Source organism: Acipenser ruthenus, chromosome 8 (genome assembly GCF_902713425.1).
Source record: "Acipenser ruthenus chromosome 8, fAciRut3.2 maternal haplotype, whole genome shotgun sequence".
Taxonomy (NCBI): domain Eukaryota; kingdom Metazoa; phylum Chordata; class Actinopteri; order Acipenseriformes; family Acipenseridae; genus Acipenser; species Acipenser ruthenus.
Window position 1 is genome coordinate 50,079,099 of NC_081196.1, and position 22,332 is coordinate 50,101,430.

Here is a 22,332-nt window from a genome sequence, read left to right on the forward strand (position 1 = left end):
ACTCATTAGGAGCAAATAACAGCCCCAGGTGCTGTGATAAATTAAAAAAAAATCCAGCTGCTTGGCAGCACAGGCCACTGTCAACTGCACTCAAGGTGGCTACTGCGGAAGACTCCTGGTGATTGGGGTTCAATTTGGCTTTGGCAAGGGCACAGATCACCTGGGAACTCTCAGAGCAGCAGGATCACTCCATATGGCAGCGCCATGTCGCTCTTTATGGGGTGAACATGATTAATAAGTGTGTTTAGCATGAGGAGTTTGGTTCTCAAGTACTCTTTACACATTTTTATGAACTGAAAGGATCACAATGACAGGGACAGGATACTTTTAATGTTTTGGTTAACTATGGAGCACCTCTGGAGATGTCTGAGATTTGCATGAGAAAGCCCTGATATAAGCATGATACCAGGGGTGCAGTTTAAAGGAATGGTTTTCAATCCCACATGGTTTCATAAGTATATTGTATCATACTGATAATGTTTTGACCAATCACAAGGCCCTGCTTTACTAGAACATAAAACCCAATGTCGTGCTTTCAGACAGTAACTAAAATAAAACCCATTTTAAAACAGACGAACGTGCAGCTTTGAAAACCTGAGCAACAGAAAAAAAAAACTTTTTAAAAACAGATGTAATTAAACAACTAATCAGAGAACTATGGGCCATAGCACTTATAGAAACAGGGTTATTTTTTTGTTTTAACTCACACAGAGTACCAACTTGTCTGCCTCCTATTATCTGTTAGGCTTCTCCACAGCCTAAGGGTGCACTTGCCTATTATCCTGGTATTTGAGTGGAAGAGACTTAAGAACAGTAACCCGCCCAAATCCAAGCTGCAATAGTGATCAACCTGCAACATAAATGATTAAGACATTTTACTTGGTAGAAAAAACATGAACACAAAATGTTAGCAGTAGTAATGTATTTCCCATTGTTCTGTCTTTGCAATAGACTTTGTCGTTGTCATTTGGCTAAATTAAGCATTCTTTATTTCTGAGTCATACTGGCTGTTCAGCATTTGGTTAAATTAACGGTTGAACAGGGTTTGGATCCTGTAATGAATGTAAATGTACTCTTGTGTAACTCTAGTGCACTCCCTCAGATAAGCACATGTTCGTGTTGTATGAATGATTAGTGTAATCTCTGCACCAACTTATTATTATTAGGAGGGTTTTATGTGTTAATTGTTAAGGCCATTAACTTTGTTACCAGTAGAGCTGCACAGCCTTCTAGTGTTCAAGTTTTAACCTCAATTTCCATACAGTTGGCAAACAGGCACCTTTCAAACTCAATTATATGGAGATTTGAGCTTGAGTAAAAAAAAAAAAAAAAAACGACTTCTTTTCCACTGCAGTGTGGGACGGAATATTTAAGGCATTGATTCCGTTGCCTCTGACTCCATTCTGATTACTTTTCTTATGTTCAGCACATAAAATTGACCAATATCACAAACTGTTTTTTTTTTGTTTTGTTTTTTTCCCCACATTACATTGTCAAGACAAGCACTGGCGAACTTGTGGGATTTGTTTTCAACATACAGATGCTTTGCATAGATGTACAGTTATTTTACTTTTTTTTTGTTCCTAATAGAACATACAGTTTGTTTTTCAAGGCTAAGTTAAATCAAGACACACAATATGTATTTATTATATTCAGTCCTTGATTTCATGGTAACTGAGTTTTGACAGATGAAAGTAGATGGCAGAAGCAATTTCTGTTTGTATGATTAAATGTAGTTTTCATCCACATGAATCTCACGCATGTGGATCACTTCATAAAAAGGGTTACCAATGTATGGTTAGTAAACTTATGTACTAAAATTAAACAAAACACAACAGGATTGCAGTTACAATTGAAAATCGATAAGGGGTATATGTATAGATAAATAAGGTACTGGTAATATGAAAATCAATAAGAGTATATGTACAGATAAATGAGACAATGTGAAAATCAGATGTGTCATATTTCAGTAAACATCTCATTTTTAATGCACACTTCTTCACCAATTAATAACATATTTTGTCATAAAAAACATCTACTCACAAAAATATGCTACATATTTTAATGAGGAAGACATCTCAGAAGTAGAATGGTGACCCTAGGAAAGCAGTACAACTGGGGATGGGGAGTCTGTTGCCAGATAAATTCACTCAGACAACATGCTCACTAATTATCTAGGCATCCCTGAATAGAAGACTGCTGTGGTAACCCAAAAATGAACCCCATATCTAATCACACCCATATTTGTAATCATGTTTACCTGATGTAGTTTTAATTGTCATTATTATTATTCCATTCAGAAATATTACTGGGTAAAAACAAATCTAATTAACAAAATGATTAACGGTATATATATATATATATATATATATATATATATATATATATATATATAATCGCTTAACACCAAAATTCCTATATTAAGAAACCTAAGATGGCAGACTTGAGTAGCCCAAACGACATATAAACGAAACAATAGCTCATGAATAAACAAAATGTGTTTATAAACTAGCTCAGTTTAACTTTCAGGGTAATTTGAAGAGGCTTGCAAACATGAAACATTATTTTACAATGTATTGTTACCTGTTTAGTCTACTATTGCCCACATACCTTTTTGACTGGCTGAACAAGGATTGAATTGATAACTGTGTAAAGTGCGCTGCGACATGTTTGCTACCACTTTCCCACACGACACGAACCTTCTCTGCTGTGTATGTGGATGAGTGTGGGTGGATCATGTGAGTAGTCCCAATGAGAATCTATCACCATCTATGGTTGCTAAGGAATAAAAATGAAAAAAAATACAAATTTAATACAAAAAATACAAATGTCTGCTGGTACCAGAATGTAATGTTGCTCATGTTATATGAGGTACCCTGGTATTAAAATCTAGCGCCATAGTGCCAAATTTGCACCCCTGACTTACTACCAACCCTAACAACCCTTTCGCTAACAACTCTTTCCTGTCAGTGGATTTACAGGGATAACTATTGTCCCACTGCCATGTTTTGTCCTGATATAACAACTGGTTATTTTGCCATAAGGTAGTCTGTTAAGTCATTTCTTACTGGAGATTTGATATGGACTGCTATTAAGGCCAATCAAGACACCAACATATGTCATAGTGTTTGATAGTTCACAGCATGTTGGTCGTATTACATTGGAAATTTAACAGTAACGTTTCAAACTGTATATGGTGGCCATAATACTGAATACAGGGACCTTAATATTGAAGTGGTTTTATATTATAACAGTAGCAAATCGGGACCTTAACTGTTGAGGTAGCATTCTTATTTAGGTCACTTAAAGCAACGTTTTCACAATGCCTATCATAATGTAGGAGTATTGAGTTGGTAAAAATAAGTGAAGTGTCTTGTGTAAAGTGTGTGTAATTCCTTAAAAGAAAATGATATGAATTTAAAATAATGCATTACAAAGAGAATGGCAGAAGGGATTCTGCATACCTTGGACCAGATAGACTTATCTGGGGTCAAAAGAAATGAGAATCTAGTCCATTGTGGTTTTTCATCTGTGTTGGTCTGCCTGTTTTTCATCTGTGCTAGTCTGTATATAGAACCTTGACTCCATGAAGACCAGCTTTACCCTTTATTATCACGTTTCAATACAAGACCACAAGCTTTCGATGATCAATAGGAATGTGTCACAGTTAGGCATCATGCCTCCCTCAGACTTTTGGCTGGGAATACCCCCTACTGTTGCCTGATAAAACCAAGGCAAACAGCTAACCACTGCCCAGAGGCATCATTGGACTGGCATTTCTGTATAATAAAATCTTCTTTGAGGTTAAGCTATTCACAGGTGACATGGCAATGAAATATAAAAAGTACAAAAGAGGGGTCCTTATTTTTATGCTGCTGTTACTGTAGGTGTAAGTTATTTCCAATGTAACATGTAATGCATCTCCTTCTAGTGGCTGATGAGTTCCTAACACTGACATCAGCATAAGACGCATGCTTACCTCTCGACTACAGAGCTAGTACTTTAGTTGAATGGTAATACGTTCATCTTGCCTTTCCATTTAGTTTATGGGCTGAGATACCAATTCATTACAAATCCTTACTATTTTGAAATCTCAATCATACATTTATATTCTTCCAATACCTGTACAAAAAATTGGGACCATTGTAAGGAGAACAAAATGATAATAAAATGATTAAGACCCCAATGATATGAAGCGCGGGAAAGCAGTAGTTTGCTGCATTAAGTTTTCTTTAATCTTTCAGTCTTAAGGCTGCTGAAGGATGGAGCTGATCCCAATGCACTCATTTCTTCTGGAGGCTCCCTGCTCCATCTGGTAAAGACTTATGATTTTATTTGAGTAAAAACACAATGCAGGAGGAAGCTAATGTAATGTTTTTTTTTTGTTTTTTTTAAGAAATTCCAATGCTCTTATAGACACATGAGGTAAAAATGATAAGAAACCAAGTAAACATTGTGGTTAATGATTTGTTTAATGAATATTGCATAATTGACCATTACTATTCAATCATTACTCAATTACTTTGATTTGGATAAAGTACTGATCATCTAAGTACCTGCAACCTATGGTGTTTCTATTATGCATAAAATGTCTCCTGTCAAGTCTCCTCGCTTTAGGATAAAAAAACACCTTGTATAGTATAAGAATGTTGTTGTTACCATATGGAATAAAGCAAAACCTCCATTTATCACTGCTTAAATCTGACCTTTCTTCATTGTTCTAGTGTGCCCGATATGATAATGCCTTTGCTGCAGAGATTCTGATTGAGAGAGGAATGAATGTCAACCAGCAGGATGAGGACTTCTGGGCTGCGCTGCATGTGGCCTGTGCCTGTGACAATGGGGACATTGTACTGCTTTTGTTACTGGTAAGCAGATTCCAGTCAGAAAAGCAATGAATTAAAGTAAGGAAAATGGTCTTGTATCATCAGTTTTTTCATCCAGTGCTGCTAGAGTAGGACTCAAATTTAGATTATTTTTTTTTTTTTGCAGATTTCATTTCACTGTATTTCTATTATGAGTTATTGTTAATTAGTGGATCAATACATTAGCTTTGGGGGAAAAAACATGAAGGGTTAATATGGTTAAAGAGCAGAGGTATTAGGATCCACTGGTAAGATCATTGTTTAGGGGATAGTGTGAGTGAGATAGATAAAGGTGGATGAGACATGTGTCAATCTGGAAAAAAACTGCATCTGTTATTATTATTATTGTTGTTATTGCTGTTGTGACATGATAGGTGGCGCTGTTGTGATCATATTAAGCACATGTTATGACAGTGCCCTTATGATGCACCGTGCCAACCATAACATCTTCTATTCCACACATGCTCTACTGTATTATAGTAATGCCTATTTTAGTGCCAAACAAGGTCATAGAAATATTATCATCGTCACATGGGAGAATAGTCCTAGGTTTCTTGTGAGGGGAGGTAAGCAATAAAAGATTTGCAGTTTTCACATTAATCTGGAAGCATTCTAAAACAAAGACAAAAAAAGTTATTGCGTAAAGTGGTTTATTACTGTATATTAATAACACTGTACATGCCATGTGCTTTCTCACTGCCAGCATTCTAGTTTCTATTTGCTATGCAGTGCTGAGGTTGGTTGATCACTGTGATTGCTTCTGCCAGGATGTGCACTTCCTTCCCTTAACAATTCCAGTTGAGAGTAAAGCCATTGCTCAAGTCCTCCAGCTGGTAGGGCATCTTTGTAAACACTGGTACGCTTCATGCTGAGGCTCCGCATCACAGGCCTGCAAGCCTGATTCCTCAGTCAGTCACGGGTGGAATGCCAGTGTGCGGATGTGCCACGTATCTGGAGCTTAGCTGTGCTTGTTCCTTAGTGATTGGATTGTTTGTGGCTCCTGGGGGGGTAGGGATGGTTTTGGCAGATTGATGCTTATTGCAAAGTTGGCAGTAGATCAAAAACAGGGATTGGCAAACATTGGCCATGGCTCAGTTAAAATCAGAAGGCGGTATTGATAGGCAGGCATCCCAGAAAAGCCCTCTGTTGCTGCTGCCTCTCCAGCCACTCAATTCCCAGGAGGGGTCACTATGTAGCCAAGTCAAGAGCTTCTTAAAGGGATAGGTGCGTGTGAAAATGATGCAAGTGGTATAGTAAATGATTGTCCAAACAGTTGTTGCAATTCCAGAAATGTCAGTGTTTATTTAAATACAAACACAAAAACTGCCCCTCTACAAACAATGGTATTGGGGGGAACACGGTGGGTTTTGCAAACCCAGAAATAACAATTAGAATCCCATGTCTCCAGTGCTTGAAACTGTGCTCTTCAAAAGTTGGAGGATCGTGGTGACTGCGGGTGTTGTGAGGTGAAGGGAGTGCTCATGACTATGATAGCAATCTCAGTGTAAGGGGCCGTACGCATGCAACTGCATCCCCTTTGCACCACCGAACTCCTCCCTGCAATCAGCCCGTTGCCATGGTTTATCCAATCGCTGCCTGACCCGTGTGTGATCGCAATGGAGTTGTTTAGAGTACTTGCAGTTATGCACTTTCCCCAAGGTGTGCCGACTTCCAGTTTCCGACCACCGTCGAGTCGACCCATCTATGGGGAAGTGTACAACCAACCTTACCCAGCGCCCTTGCCGATCAGGAGGGAGATTTACAGCATCGATTCTTTCTCTCTTTATCACAAGGTGGAAGGACTGTCATGGGCCCCTTTCATACATTAATCAGATCTGGTTTGGATTTGGTTAAAACGCTGCATAAAGGCACAATATGAATTTCAGTGATCCCTAAAGCAGACAGGGCTAATGGATAAGGAAATAACTAGACTGGCAGCTCAATAGTGCATCACCAGCATTATTATAAAATGTGTATTCATTGAAATATGTTTCCTATTTATTCTTAGGTTTTTTTTTTTTTTTACAACAAATATAATGTTATGGGGTCACTTCTTTTATCACATTAGTCTTCAGAACGTCAACCCCTGCAACAAATGTATGCTGTATGTCATACTGTCTTTTATTCTAAAAGCATATGACAAGTGGTCAGGTATTTTGTCTTAATATGAAGACTGAGGTAATAGCACTACCAGCAAGTCCATTTTCCTCTTAACTACAACAGCAATGAAAACAAACAACTGTGTAATCTCCAGGTAACAAATAAGTGGTTTGGCTGTGTTGAGGAATGTGCACTGTTAGCTATCAGCTTGCTCTTGGTCTGACAGAATACAATGTGTGGCCATTCAAGATAAGCCAGTGTATTTACCCAGCTAACAAAAATGATCAAACACATGGGTGTTGAAATAATTCATGATTTCAACTCTTGTTAGTTTTTTGTTATATTACCATAGTAACGGTCATGATTAAATAGTGTGCTTCTGTTGGTTATAAAAGATATCTGATTCGATGCTATGTCTCGGCAGCATGATCAATGATTAAAGGATTAAGAGAATTAGAAAATGGAACAGATATTTCTTTTAAATAGATAGGTAGAGGTAATTTGGAAAATAAAAGGAACATTTAGAGGAAAGGAGAGAAGTCTCATACTGCACAAAATATATATCTTAGGCTTATCCTCGAATGACACATGTTCTTGGATGGCATATAAAAAAAAAGCAGCAACAACAATTTGTTTTCCCTCGAAAGTAGAAAGAGTGAAAAACGCTTTTAATTCAGCTGTAAATATTTTACCTTATTTTTCCATATAATGAAACACTCACAGTGCTTTTGAATAAGCTGAAGATAAGAGTACAAATTAAATCTGTGAATAAGTTGCAGAAATAGCTGCAAAACAGCAATGTACGCATATGCTCCATCCTAAGTTCTAATAAGATATGAAAACAATAACACACTACAGGCTGTAAAAATATGGTTCAGTATCCACACACTGAGGCAAAGCCAAGTGCTGTTGAACCATATTTGAGCACTCTGGAGTGTGTTATTGCGTTTATAAAATGGCACTCCCACCCTACCCCACTGAATGTGTCAAATAGATGCTAGTGTAGCTCTCGTTGTGGCGTTGCTGTTTCAGGGATAGCCATGGGATGAACTCATCTTCCTCACCGAAGCCCTGCCTGAATCAGGAGACTGTGAGTGTTTAGTTATCTTGCTGGTTGAAGAGAAAGAAATGCACCATACATTAAAGAGTTTAGCCCTGCGACTCTTAGAACCTGCTGTAAGAAAAGAAAGGGGAAATTAAACCGACCTCCTATGTGTTGAATTTACATTTCTCTCGTTATTATTTCCCTCTTTGTAACTACACAACCACATGTGTAATTATTGTATTATTACAATGTAATTAGAGATCTGTATTGAATTTGACCAGACATTGTACATACATTGTACTTAATGTATATGTATCTTGCATCAACATTTCTTGTAATGTTCTTTTGTGCTAGCTCATATTTATACTAGCTTTATAATCTTTAACATGAACAAGGACCCGTGATTTTTTGTTTTGTTTGCACTATGCTAAATTTAACCAAAAACAAGAGAAGTAAAGTAAAGCCATATTGTCAGTAACAGACGGTTCTTTGCACATACTAATTAAGCAGAGATGGCTTGTCTTTCTTCATTACTCTGTAGTCATTAATTTCTCTGTCCTTGATGAAAGGGATTTAGCAACACTTGTCAAGGGCATACTTAAGGATACTCTAGGCTGCCTTGCTCGTATCTTAAAAGCTCAGTGCCTACATTTTTTTCTTTTTTTTCTTGCTGACAGAGAGGGTATGTGGGTCTCCAATGGATGAGCAAGTATGGCAAGTGCCACATTGTTTCACAATCACCAATGCTAATTCTCTTATCTCTTCACTGCATTAATGAAATTGATTGCCTTTCCGACTGAATTCTTGAGCTCCAGTTTTGTTTTGCCGACCAGCAGACAAGGATATATATATATATATATATATATATATATATATATATATATATATATATATATATATATATATATATATATATATTACACTCACACACACACCAGTGGTGTAGCCAGGATTTTGTTTTGGTGGGGGGAGATGGAGATTTTTGCAGATGGGTAATAATTAGAGCTGTCAATAAAATCTGATTTAACTTCTGCGTTTAATTTTTTAACGCATGTTAATCACACTCCGGTCTTGTCCCTCTTAGCAATATTTATTTCCTTGGCACATATTTGTTGCTCTTAGTTACAGCATTAGAATACAGAGCTCAATGAGAGTTGCTCACAGTACCCCGTGGTAACCTTTCCCCCTCGTCCCAAGACACCACCAAACTCACTTTCTATAAACTATAATTTTATATATAGGAGGCTGTGTGGTCCAGTGGTTAAAGAAACGGGCTTGTATCCAAGAGATCTCCGGTTCAAATCCCACCTCAGCCACTGACTCATTGGGTGACCCTGAGGAAGTCACTTAACCTCCTTGTGCTCCGTCTTTCGGGTGAGACGTAATTGTAAGTGATTCTGCAGCTGATGCATAGTTCACACACCCTAGTCTCTGTAAGTCGCCTTGGATAAAGGCGTCTGCTAAATAAACAAATAATAATAATATAATTTCTATATTAATCTTCGACTTGGACGTCTCATCACACATCAGTTTGAACTGTACGTGCAAACACGTCCAATCAAATGAGTTGAAGGCTGAATCTGGTGTAAAAATGACAGGACTCTGTCCAATCACAACTAATTATGTGTTTGACTGTTTTTTTTTTTTAAAAGTGTGCTTAGGCGGGCAGCGAAGCAAACAGCTCACGGATCAGAGCTTACATTGGTTGGGACGGGGGTTTACTTTTTTTTTTCTCCCACGTCGTTGGATAATGAATTTCAAGGGGGGGGGGGGGGGTCAAACCTCTAAAACCACCCTCCTTTTAGAGGTTTGACCCCCCCCCCTTGAAATTAATGGATGCCACTTTTCCACTGTACAACCGAGCCATTCTACTGACATCACACACAATGAGATACAGTTGTTATTAATTGTTAATTAACTCAGTTTGCTAAAAGATGCGCAAACAAATGGTGTTCAAAAATGATTTGCCAAATATATCTTGTTTAACGATAGTTGTTGTTTTTTCTATTTTTTTTTTTGTTCAGGTGCTTAAAAAAAATTATCTGTGTTAGTGCAACGAGAGCTGTAGTTGTATGTATGCTACATAAGTTTAGAATTGTTTTATTTTTGCTTTTTTTCCCCTTCTTTATATTAATATAATAAAAGTCAAGGATGAGAAATTTGGTAGGATTTTGTGTTTTTGAGTGTGAGTTAACCGCACCTGCGGTTTATGTCCATTTGCTTCAAGTCGTCATAAATTCGGGAATAAACATTCTCCTTTCTGACGCACAACTCCAGATCTTCCTGAAGTAACACTTTAATCTGCCCACAGAGAAACTAGAGCCTGCACTTCCTCAACGTCCCAAGCCCAAGCTGTACTTTTCTCTCATCACACTCCCTGCACGCCATGTTTGTTTTTTTTCTTTCTGGAGTGTACTGACTGATGCAACATAATGACGAAAATCCTTAACCCCGCCCCTAGCTCGGCTCGGTTCGCAGCCAGATTCAGATGTCTTATGAGGCTAGAGTTTCACGGTTTGGTTCTCACTCGGCTCAACAAATAGCCAGTGGAGAACCACCCGTACCCGTACCGTACCGAGCCCTCACGGGTCGGATGTGCCAGGAGAAGGGGTATGACTAACTCGGATCTACACATTTTCTACATGGTCCCGACCAACTTTAGCAGTTGCTTATTTTAAATTACTTTTTATAATACAAATTCATTTAACACCAATTTCCATTTTGTGTGAATTATTTTGGAGACCCCCCCCAAGGAAGAAAAATTTGAATAAAGCGAATTACCCTAGTTTGAGCAGCTGAGAATATCGGTATGTATTAACTTGCATCCACATTAGTGTTTTTAGTGTTTAGTGCTGTTTTGAGACTACTGATCCTCTGCTGCATTTCGAGTTGCCATAGTCACGCATCAATGCCATTTCCATAAAGCATAGAAATTAATGACCAGTGCAAAAAACATGCATTATCCTTGCAGACAAAAGTGGAGGTGTTGAAAGCGATGGATAATGCACCACTATACAAAAAAAAGAAAAACATTGCTTTTCATATTTCATCATTCCCATGAACACTGTCAACATTTCTGAAAAAACTAAATAAATAATACAGGTAATGAACAGCAAAACTGTAGATGCAAGCCAATTTGCTCAATACCCTGATGTTGAGGACGCCCTGCTTTTGTGGTTTAAAAATGCCTGTGATCAGAATGGGTCATGCATACTTCAAGTTGCAATGTATACTTTTTAAAAGTTAACTTACAACCATATTTTCAAAACAATGCACAATATACTTTTAAATATATAATATATATTTTTTATTTGATTTAATTGTTACTGAACTTCAATAAAAAAAAAAAAAACCTGACTGTATGCATTTGGCTTAGATTCCTGATTTTTTTGGTCGTCCCTTGTGCCTAATTTTCTAAGGTGGAGTTTTTTCTTTAGGTTAGGGCTGGGGAGCTCTTTCCTTTACAAGGCAGTGGCATCTTTATTAAGAGCACTGAAAATGGGACTTCCGTTTGGATGGAATTACTATCTGCACATGGCTTTTTAACCTCCTGACCATGAAGCCTGGAGGCAAGCATGCTGGCTAGCTACTGAGCTGCCAATGCCCCTATCCTAGCTATCTGGGAAATTATATTTTGAAGGTCACTGGGCATTAGTTGCAATCATTTAAAAGAATAACACATCTGGATGCCTTAGTTAAACCGGTGGAATGCCAAGATGTTGGGAAGCATAACGATGAGATTGCATGCATTGCATTGTTAACAAATAATTATTAACTGTACAAAGTCACACAGTACTGTTGCTGTATGATGTGTCTATCTGAAATATCTGGGTCATTATTACTGGCACATTCAGGGAGCCAAAGCACTGTAAAATGTTTATATGTGTATGTCAGGTCAGCGTTTTAAAAACCTGAACTTTGTTTTAAAAAATGTAATGAATGGCATCCACAATATTAGAGCTTACCTCTTTGTAAGAAATTATTATTAAGTACACTTTAGATTGGTTTTGTATACCTATTCATACATATCATTAGGAAATTAAATCCGATAATTCCACCACTTAACAATTTGTCATTCACAAGGAAGAGAAAAGTACCACATAACAACACAGAAAGAATAGAAAGGATTGTATATTGCAGCTATACTTGGTGTGACATTTTGTGGAAATATATAGTGTTTCCAAGTATCTAAAGCATTTAATGGTATCAGACAAAGCCAGGTTTGGGCTATGGCTTAATCTAAGATTTCCATGGAAATCTCGGTATGTATTTAATTTATTTTTGCATCTCTACTGGTGTCAGGTTATTACAGTTTTTTTTCAGTTTTATCATAGAAGATGTCTTTAAAATACTTTTCTATATACATGATTAAGGAGAATTAATGATAGGGACTTGATTAAGAAAGTGATAAAAAAAAAAACATTGTACATTTTTCATTTCAATGTTTCCTTTACTTGCTTACCAAAAAGGTTTAGCAATAATGTCTGTTTTTTGCTCCATAAATCTCAGACTGGGAGGCTGTGCTCATTAAAATTCTATTTGTTGAGTGCAGTAAAGATTCAATAAGACCTCATTACTTGCAATGTATTATCCATCTTATATCTGCCACTGCAGGTACTGTTGCTCAGTGTGCCCTGTTGTCTGCTAGTCTTATAACTTTAGCAGGATTTGTTAGGAGCACATAGCATGGATGGTTTCACAGACCTCGATTAGCACTAATCTTGGACTACTTTACCTAAGATAATATAATCAAAGACACATACTAATTGGGGTCTGTGAAACCAGACGATAAACTATTGCTTACAGAATACAATGATAATACAGTAGGTGCAGTTTGTGGAACTGGTACTGGTGGCACTGAATTGGATATTCTTACACAAGTTGTTCTCCAGAGTCCACTTACAGTACAGTAAGGGAGAGATAAGAATTCAGTTAACAAACAAGGTTGAAAGAAAACCTAAAGACTTTTTACATTTTTCTAATTCTTCAGAAAATAAGAATATTGCTTTATTTAGCCTATTTTTTGTTATTTCATTGATCTAAATACTGCCAGCATTGGCTATTGTAATACAATTTACCTTTGAATGCACATTAACATTGTACCATAGTAATTATATATATCCACAAGTGGGTGCAAGATCATGTAACTGTTGAGAAGCTGAGGTAATAGTATAGAACTTAATTTATTACGTATTCCATCATGTGTATACATTGCGGTGTTGGGGATATGTTCCTTTATTACCTTTTTTCCATCTACATCTGTAGGCTGGAGCCAATGTGTTGCTGCAGGATGTCAATGGAAACATTCCACTTGATTATGCAATGGAAGGTACAGAGTCCAGTTACATTCTTCTCAGGCATCTGGAAGAGAATGGTAAGAGTCAGTGGCATAAATACTTATGTTGTGGTCCAAAAATATGGACATTTTGCTTGTCATCAGAATTCCAAAAGAGTACCTTTAATGTTCTCTATGCTCAACATTCCTCTACATTTTTTTCACTCCATAACTAATTGTCATATTCTGTAATGGGGGGGAGGTAGTACAGTTATGTCCAGCTGTTCTCTGATCAAAAGTTCTTGTAAGGAGACAGGATCACTGTCTGTATTCATCTATATGGATGGTTATAACATCAGAGCAGTTGGAAGCATTTTGAAGATGTGTCAGTTGATTATACTTAGGCTTGCTATTATTCGATTTTTATTTTTTTTGCCAAATCGACGATTAATACCGACGTTTATTTAGAAAGAATTTACCGGTTTTAAAAATATGACTTGCCAAGGATATCTCGTTTAAGGATAGTTGTTGTTTTTTCTAGTTTTTTTTTTTTTTTTAGGTGCTTAAAAAAATAATCTGTGCGAGCGCACGAGAGCTGTAGTTGTATGTATGGTACACCTGTACAGTATTTTGTTGGACTTTTGTTTGATATTTTTGCAAATAAGTTTAGAATTGTTTTATTTTCGATTTTTTCCTTTTTTATATTGATATAATAAAGGTCAACTATGAGAAATTTCGTAGAATGTTGTGTTTTTGAGTCTGAGTTAAGTGTACCGTACCCGCGGTTTATGTCCGTTTGCTTCAAATCGTCAGAAATTCGGTAATAAACGTTCTCCTTTCTGACACACGACTCGAGATCTTCCTGAAGCAACACTTCTGCCCACAGAGAAACTAGAGCCTGCACTTCCTCAACGTCCCAAGGCTGTACTTTTCTCTCATCATACTCATCAAACAAACAAACAAACAAACAAAAACAAGACTTTAATGCCATTGAGAAACATCTTATTTAGCGAAAGCCCTTTATCATATTGTAGCGGAGGCGTATCTGGTCCGGAACGGAATAAATGACGACAGCACAGATTGCAGTTCAAAGCAGTTAAAACTGCCATTTTTATTGAAAATGGAACAGCAGACAAAAGAACGCTCTTTTTAGCAAAAAGTAGCTCAGTTACGCATTGCCAACCACACAACACGACAGGGAAGCTGCCTGCAAGCAGCTCCTAAATAGGGATTCCTCTCAAGCCAGACCAATCGCTCAGACCCTTGGTCCCGCGCAAACAGCTGACTGGCGGAACCGAACACAAAATCACAGTGCAGCCAGCACTGCCTATACACTGAACGCGCTTCCACTCAGACTCTCGCAGGGTAGCAAACACAAACGGCGGAGAAGACAGGACAGCACACACACCTGTACACCAACACACATAATTACACTATTTAAAAGAAAAGGAATAGTCCGGGTCACCCCGCAAGTTCAGTGTAGCACACCAAAGGTGCCGTTCGGCGGTACTGCAAGACCCGACGCTACAATATTCAACCTGCAACAAAACATTAGATAGTTGAACAGATGCATTTATTATTCGCAGTCTGAGGTCCGCCCCTCTCCTTCTTTCAGGCTTAGCACAGCTGGACCCAGAGTCACTGGAAGGTAAGGCAGACGGGCCCACTTCGGTCACAGTATTGTGCACAATGTTCATTAAGTGTTTTCCTCTTGCGCCCCATTTTCAATTCAAACTAGTAACTGTCACCGTATATCTAGCAAAAGCCTACTTACACCTTAACTTGCTAATTTCAAAGTAGGCGCTTTGAATGACAGGTGCTGTAGCTGGCAAATGAAACTGCACAGTCGGTGTGTGTCATGATGATTGACAGTCATTTAAGCGAATGAGAGCATTGTAGCGCTGCTTCCGTCAACGAGATCTGTCAGAGCAGATTGAAATGACAGTGACAGGGAAACTACAGTACTAACGGACCACTGAGAGGATTGACAGCGACCCCTAGCCATTCAGAGCGGAAAGGAGACGGGACAGACAGTAAGTATAAAAACTACACAAACTAGAGATCATTTTTGGTAAGAAAATATAAAAAATATATCGAGTGGTTTTACCGACGCTTATCCTATATAAATTTATTTCAGACAAACTCATATTTTTTTGGGAATTCGACGTTTAACGAGATTTACCGATTAATATCAAAAAGCAGCAAGCCATATTATAGTTAAGTGTAGTTATTTAGTAAAGTCAGATTTAGCAGTCTGCTGTTCAGTTTAGGAATAGTTCAGGAATATCAAACTTGATTTTATTCATAAAAACATACTTAAAAACATTCTTTCAGTGAAAGATGCCCAATCACTGCTTATTTTTACTAGTTCATATTGTAAAAATGATGAGGGATGCCACATTTCTAGCCACTAGATTTAGTGAAGTAACAATCATTAAGAATCCACTGGTGCAATGCAATATATCTACTTGTCATCTATATTATTGCCCACATTGTGAAATAGGTAACACATTAATAACGATCCATAATGTGGTACGGAACAGAAAAGCCAGAGCATTTGTTATGTTTTTTTTTTTTTCGAGCCATTTTGAAAAAAAAGCTTTGATTTTAAAGTTATAAGTGTAAAAAGTGGGCAGGATGTTAACAACGAAAAGAAAAAAATACAGGTACGTTATTTAAACAGTTGTAGCAACACATGGGGACATATAACTATATTTTTCTGAACCCTGCTACTTACTCTTTAGCACAGAGCACCACTGTTAAATCAGACTTATCCCACACAGGGCTATGATGGTTCAGTACCTGCTTGTGCTTGGCGTCTGTCAGGATCCCATTAATTGTCTCTAAATCACCAACACCATTCTTTCTGCAGTGGTTTGACACAATTTATATCTATCTATCTATCTATCTATCTATCTATCTATCTATCTATCTATATATATATATATATATATATATATATATATATATATATATATATATATATATATATATATATATATATATATATATATATCTCTACCTGCTTGTTACAGACCGTGTAAACCGGTTCATATTTTTTAGCAACTTATCTCTCTGTGACCTTGACTATGTCTTACATTGGATAGTGCAACATCACATGCTCTGCTGTCCCTTGTCGTTTACATAAATATGTATGAGTGGAGACCTGCAAGAGACAAAGCACATCTGTCAACTTGTGTATCTGTTCAGCTTTCTGCATAATATTCTCAAGGTTTTTTAAGGTCTAAAGTGCAGAGAAAACATGCTGGGAGTGGTACAGGCACACTGATTTCTGCATGCTTTTTATATCTATTGGCAGATACAATAGGGTAGTATTATAATTTTGAAAACAGCCTATTGTAGGTGTTTATTATAGGTTCTCGGGTTCATTTATTCCTGTTAATTTCGGTACGAACTACAACGACACAGTAATAGTATTACAAGAGAGATGCTATTAATGTCTTACTGCTAGGCATTTGCTGGAAATATAATGGGCAGAACTTAAACATGTAGAGCCTCTATCGTTTAACATGGGACTATAAAAAGAAAAGCCATTGAGCTGCTGAGACAGCTTATGTGGGGGATAAGAAGAAGGATTCTGCGCACAAGGACCAAGAATACCGCAGGCAAAAAGAATTGACAAAAAATACATGCTCAGTAATTAGCTTTTGATTAAATCAACTCGAATAACCAACGGAAATGTGTTGGCTATGGATGACCTGTTAGGTATCATTACGACTGGTAGGCTGTATTTGTTTTACTATAGAAACAAAATACACAGCCTGATGCTGTATTATACAATAAGTAAAGCTAGGATGTAGAATAAATAAGCCAGCAGGAGCAAGGTACGTTATGTAGCTTTAGGTTAATTATCTTAATATGCACTGTATCGATATGGATTTTAAAAAAGACACAGCTGCTTTAAATAAGTACCAGAGTACATTGTAAGTGACTTTTCTATTAAATGTGGCAATTGCTGTGTACTGACTTCAGGTATGCAGGTACCCTACTTGGTCTTTGTTTGTATATCACAGTGAAAATGAAGCTGCTTTTTTACAACTGAACCCTTTCTCAAGACTAATGTTATCTCTATTAAGCAGTGAATCACATTGATTGTTTACTGTAGGTGTCATCTTTTATGACTCCTGTTGATGGTCTTAGAATAATTTTGCTCATCACTGATGTCTATTTCCATTGCTCTGCTCAGAATGCTCCACAACAGTATTGCAAAGTGGCATACATTATATATTAGAACACACAAATTATTTTCATCATTTGATAGATATTAAAAAATAAAATGTTGCATGCATGTGGGAAACATGCTTGATTTGTTAATTTTGTAAAATACTGAAATACTATTTTTGTTTTCTCACTTCCTCAAAAAATTGCACCACCTTTTTTCATTTATATACACCACATACCTATTATTTCAAAAGTACCTACATTTCAGCAATATACATGAAAAAAAGAACAGCTGTTGATTTTTCCAAGAAATGTGAAAAAAACCTTCAAACCTTTAAAAATAACTTTGCTTTAAACTTTCTTAATGCAAGTCTTTTAAACTTGCTTCATACAAGTCTTTTCTTCAAACAAGTCTACAAAGTATTTATGCAAAAGAGGTTTGGAAAAGAGCTGCTGAATTAAAAAAAAAAAAGAAAAAAATCTTCTGTTTGTGATGCCAAAAGCACGGTACAGTATGTTAGTGTTACTTCTGAACAATGTGGCTTTTTTACACAGGCACCTCAACACACTTCAGCACACAAGATGAAAGATAACTGATATATTAACACTGTTCTAATTCAGCTGATTTATTTTTTCTATTTCAAGAAACGGGCTATGTGAACTCCCTGTGACTTCCTCTAGAGTATATATGGATGACGTAAACAAAAAACTGCAGCTGCCAAAGATCAAATATATCTGTAAGGGCTTTGAATACTGGCTGTATAATCCACACAAAATAAAAGGATCATCTTGATTGCAGGCGTCGACGTCAACTCCATGCATCACATGAAAACACAGCGGCCTTTAACCATGTTGTCAGATGTCAAGCATCTCCTAGCAGCTGGTGGAAGTGTCAACCAGAGGAACGATGAAGGAGTCACATTGGTAAGATGATAGCTTCATGTCTCAGCTGTATGGCAATGTGTTAACTCTTAGGTATTGCCAATTGATGATTCTAAGTAGTGTTAGATTACCATCTCCAAACATGCCGATGGAATGCATACACACCAAAGTGGTTTTACTTAAAGATGTAAATCCCAGTGTATCTGTCCTGTTGCTGCTGTTTATGTTACTGTTTTCTCTGATTACAGTTACATATGGCTTGTGCCAGTGGCTATAGGGACGTTGTTTCTCTGTTGTTGGAGAATGGGGCTGATCCACAGATTGCTGATAACAACTACTGGACACCTCTCCACTTAGCAGCAAAATATGGACAGGTAATTGTAATTATTTGTATTATATGGACGTAGCCTGGACTTGTGTGGACAGTAAGGAATGTATTGATACAAAAACATGTTTGCTGTTGACAACAATATTAATGACTTGGAGGTCCTCCTGAGTCCTGGTACCAGCATTATACTCTTTTTGTATTTTCTTTTTTGACACTCTGCTTTTGATGTGCCAGTGATGTTTAATTACTGATCCCTCGAGCCAGCTTAACAATTCACTTGCACTTCAGTCTACTCTACTTTCACTTATTGATACTAATATAACGTGATGCCCTGGGTAAATGGATATACTGGCTCTTTTAGTAAATGGAAGCTCTATTTAATAGTGGTTGTAGGCGACAATCCGCTGGACTGGCTCGCAGGCTGTTTTAATTAGACCCAGAAAATCCCTCTGATTGGTGCTCTGTTGAGGCGACTTATTTGCATATTGATGAGAACCAATCAGCACACTCCTCCAAGACGCCTCCTAAGACTGCCCCCCAGCCTGGAACTGCAGAGCGGTGAGGCAGAGCCGGTCTCCTGCAGCAACTCATCAGACTGAAAGTAACCTCGCTGGGTGGCGTCCAGTCTTCTCCGCTAGCATACTTTTACTGACCTACTGCACTGTATATATTCAGAATTGTGATTGTTCTATACTGTGTTAGTTATTTGTTAGTATGTACTTTGTTTTTGTGCATTGATTGATTGAATGCCCCTGGCTGTTTAAATGCTGGCTTTGTGACAAGCAGGTTTATAATAATGATGTAATATATATTTCTGAAATGGCAAGAATGGGGGCAAGAAAATCTAATAATCAGCAAAATAGCGATCATCAGTTTTCTTATATTTCATCTGGTTTACCCATGCATGTGAGCGATGGTTTGTCAATAGTGTTTAAAACCGTTTCGTCAAACTGATGGTGGTTTCTTTAAAGCCTTATGCTGATTTGTTTACAGTGCAATGCATAAATCAGGCCTGTTTTCTGCACAACCTAATTATTGTGTGCTTTTTTTCCATGTAGTGTATTTTTCTGTCAATGATTCCTTGCACATATTTATTACATTAATTTTGATAAAGAAACACTAGCTTTCAAGACCTCAAAGGTCTCTGCTTTGGTGAGATGAGATGGGAGTAAAAGCTCTATAACCACAAATGCAGATGAGCCTGGTTCTTTTGCATAGTGGTTAAGACATTTGTGGCATGTGAGGATGCCGGTTCGTGCCCACATTGTTGCCATGACCCAGATCTCAATTTAAATGGGGGAAGTGTGCAGATGAGTCTGCATTTTTGCATAGTGGTTAAGACACATGCCCTGCATCCACCGATATCACAACTAATCTAACAAAGTATCAACTCTTCAAATCTATTATCGCAGTTACCTTGTAAAACAGCAAAAATCCCTTTAAAATGCTCAGAGCATGATTTCATAAAAATTGATGCTGCTTTGTTGGCATTTAAACAGGGATTTTATTGCTGAAGCAACATTTTTCTAATCCTGTCTGCGCGCTCAATATCAGAAAATGTATTGTGCATTATTAAGTTTTTTTATATTAATTTTATATTCTATACATTTATGTTAAAATATGTATTAAAAATGAATGATAGCGATAACTTTTTTTTATATATATTACTTGATATAAGGCTGTTCTAATTACTGTTATTGATGAATATTTTAACTACAGTGTATCAAAAAAAAAACTTTATTATTGATCATTTTTAGAAAAAATAACCCTTTTTGTTTTGAAAAGAAAACCCTGCAATGTTTTCAAAGACCATCTTGCCTGAACGTGCTCTGTAATGTAGTGTTGTGTAGATACGACTCGATCCGCACAGATACAGACGACACACAATACAAAGGTCTTTCAGAATGTTAACAACAGTAACAGCAGTTCTGTTTTTCTGGCTTGTAAGGCGTGCAATGTATTTTCAATTAATAGATAACTCACAGACATCGAGTGGCTCAAGAAGTACTCGTACTCAAGAAGGTTGAGAAAATAATCCAGTGCATTGTGCCAGATGATGATTTTTGACATGACTGTCACAACAAATAACACTTTACAATCTGAAATCTAAATTCATCTGCTTTATGTGTGTCACTTGAAAAGTGTAAATTTTTGAAAAGTGTAAAGACGTCAGTAACCCAGATCCAGCACATAACCCAATCTAGCATGTTTTTTTTTCAAAGTGATAGGAGATGAAAGCTAAATCTGGCCTGAGTCAGCAAAGGTTTTCTATACACCAGAACAAAAAGTGGGTCATCAGCTCAGGCGTGCAGTGTCAAGCTCTCCTGGTTGCACAGACAATGAGCATTTTAGTGCCTAAAATAGGATGCTGCCAAGCTTGGATTTTATTTCAATAGTATGACAGATTCGATGCAATTGAAAATAACGTTGAAGAGGGCAAAGTGCCAGGCCACTGATACATTTGTTTGTATAGCTTGGTGGCTGTGGACAACAGTATAGGCCCTTAAAAAAATAATTTAGGTTACACTTAATAAGCATAAAACCTTAGGTGCTATTGCACAAAAATCAGCCAATAGTAACTCTCATACAGTCAGAAAACCATTGCCCACTGATACCATAGGTTCAGTAAAACAGATATTGACTGAGGTTTCACAATATAGTGAATTAGATTGAAAAAAGGATCTGTCACATTGTCAATCAAATAGTTTTCCACTGTAAGCCTCAACGCCAGACACAATCTGTATTCTGTAAAGCATATACGCTTAAACTAAAAAAGTCTCTTGACTGTGGACTCTTTAAGCATCCCCATAAGGGGGGTTTGTCAATGTGCCACTGCAGCCACACCTACTACGACTACAATAAGTTTGATCGTGGGTGTGGTAGTAATGTGTTGCTGACCACATGCTTTGACTTAGAGTCCTTATAGTTGGTACACAGTTCTATTCTGTTATTCTTTCAGAATAGTTCCATTAATGGTTGTGTCCAGTGAACATTAACCACTCCAGTGCCACGTTCTTGTTAACCTTTTTTCTTTCACATTTCCATTTTACTATTGTGCTAAGTAGTGTGCTACCGGGAATGTTTTGTTTTTCTGTACAAAAACTCCCATTTTTAATTTAGGGTCTGCCCAATGTTAAATATCCCCCAGCAACCTGGCCCTTTAACTCATTTTACTCAGGCACTGTGAGAGACAGCCCTGCTTGGAAAGAAGAGATTCAGACCATTGTGCATTGTCAGATTTGACCTGGCCATGCTAAAATATTTTTTACAAACAATAACCAATTTTTTCTAAAAAGCGTATCTCTTTTTCTGTGTTTTTTGTTATCTGTATTGAACAGGGTGAGTTTCAGACTATTTCACTTTGTTTTATGAAAGCCTAGTGTGTACACATTAATTTCATACATGACATGTACCTGTCACCTTTATAGTTAGAGTTATAGCCACAAATCTAACAACAGTAAAAAACAGGCGAAAATAGCTCAGACACTGAAAGTTAAATTGAGCTCCTCACCAACTATGGGTGTAACCTTGACAGATCCTCATGCTAACAATATTAGAAGTACCAAAGTGTGTTTAATTAAGCAACTTTAGCATTCCTAATACTCATTATTTTTATTTCCTTTGTCTGCATACTTTTAAAATGTATTTGCTCAGC

At 37.2% G+C, this 22,332-nt stretch overlaps 1 protein-coding gene across 7 annotated transcripts in view; it reads left to right on the forward strand.

The window, feature by feature from the left end:
• LOC117407102 (unconventional myosin-XVI-like) overlaps positions 1–22,332 on the forward strand; it is a 158,660-nt gene that overhangs the window by 34,360 nt on the left and 101,968 nt on the right. For 6 of the 7 annotated variants that reach the window (XM_059029137.1, XM_059029138.1, XM_034011734.3 and 3 more), the window contains exons 3-7: positions 4,245–4,315; positions 4,725–4,868; positions 13,276–13,384; positions 18,267–18,391; positions 18,598–18,723. In XM_059029137.1, coding sequence (XP_058885120.1) covers positions 4,245–4,315; positions 4,725–4,868; positions 13,276–13,384; positions 18,267–18,391; positions 18,598–18,723 — 575 coding nt within the window. Of the gene's footprint in view, positions 1–4,244; positions 4,316–4,724; positions 4,869–13,275; positions 13,385–14,882; positions 15,319–18,266; positions 18,392–18,597; positions 18,724–22,332 lie in introns of those variants that run through there. The other variant, XM_059029140.1, reaches the window with a different exon arrangement.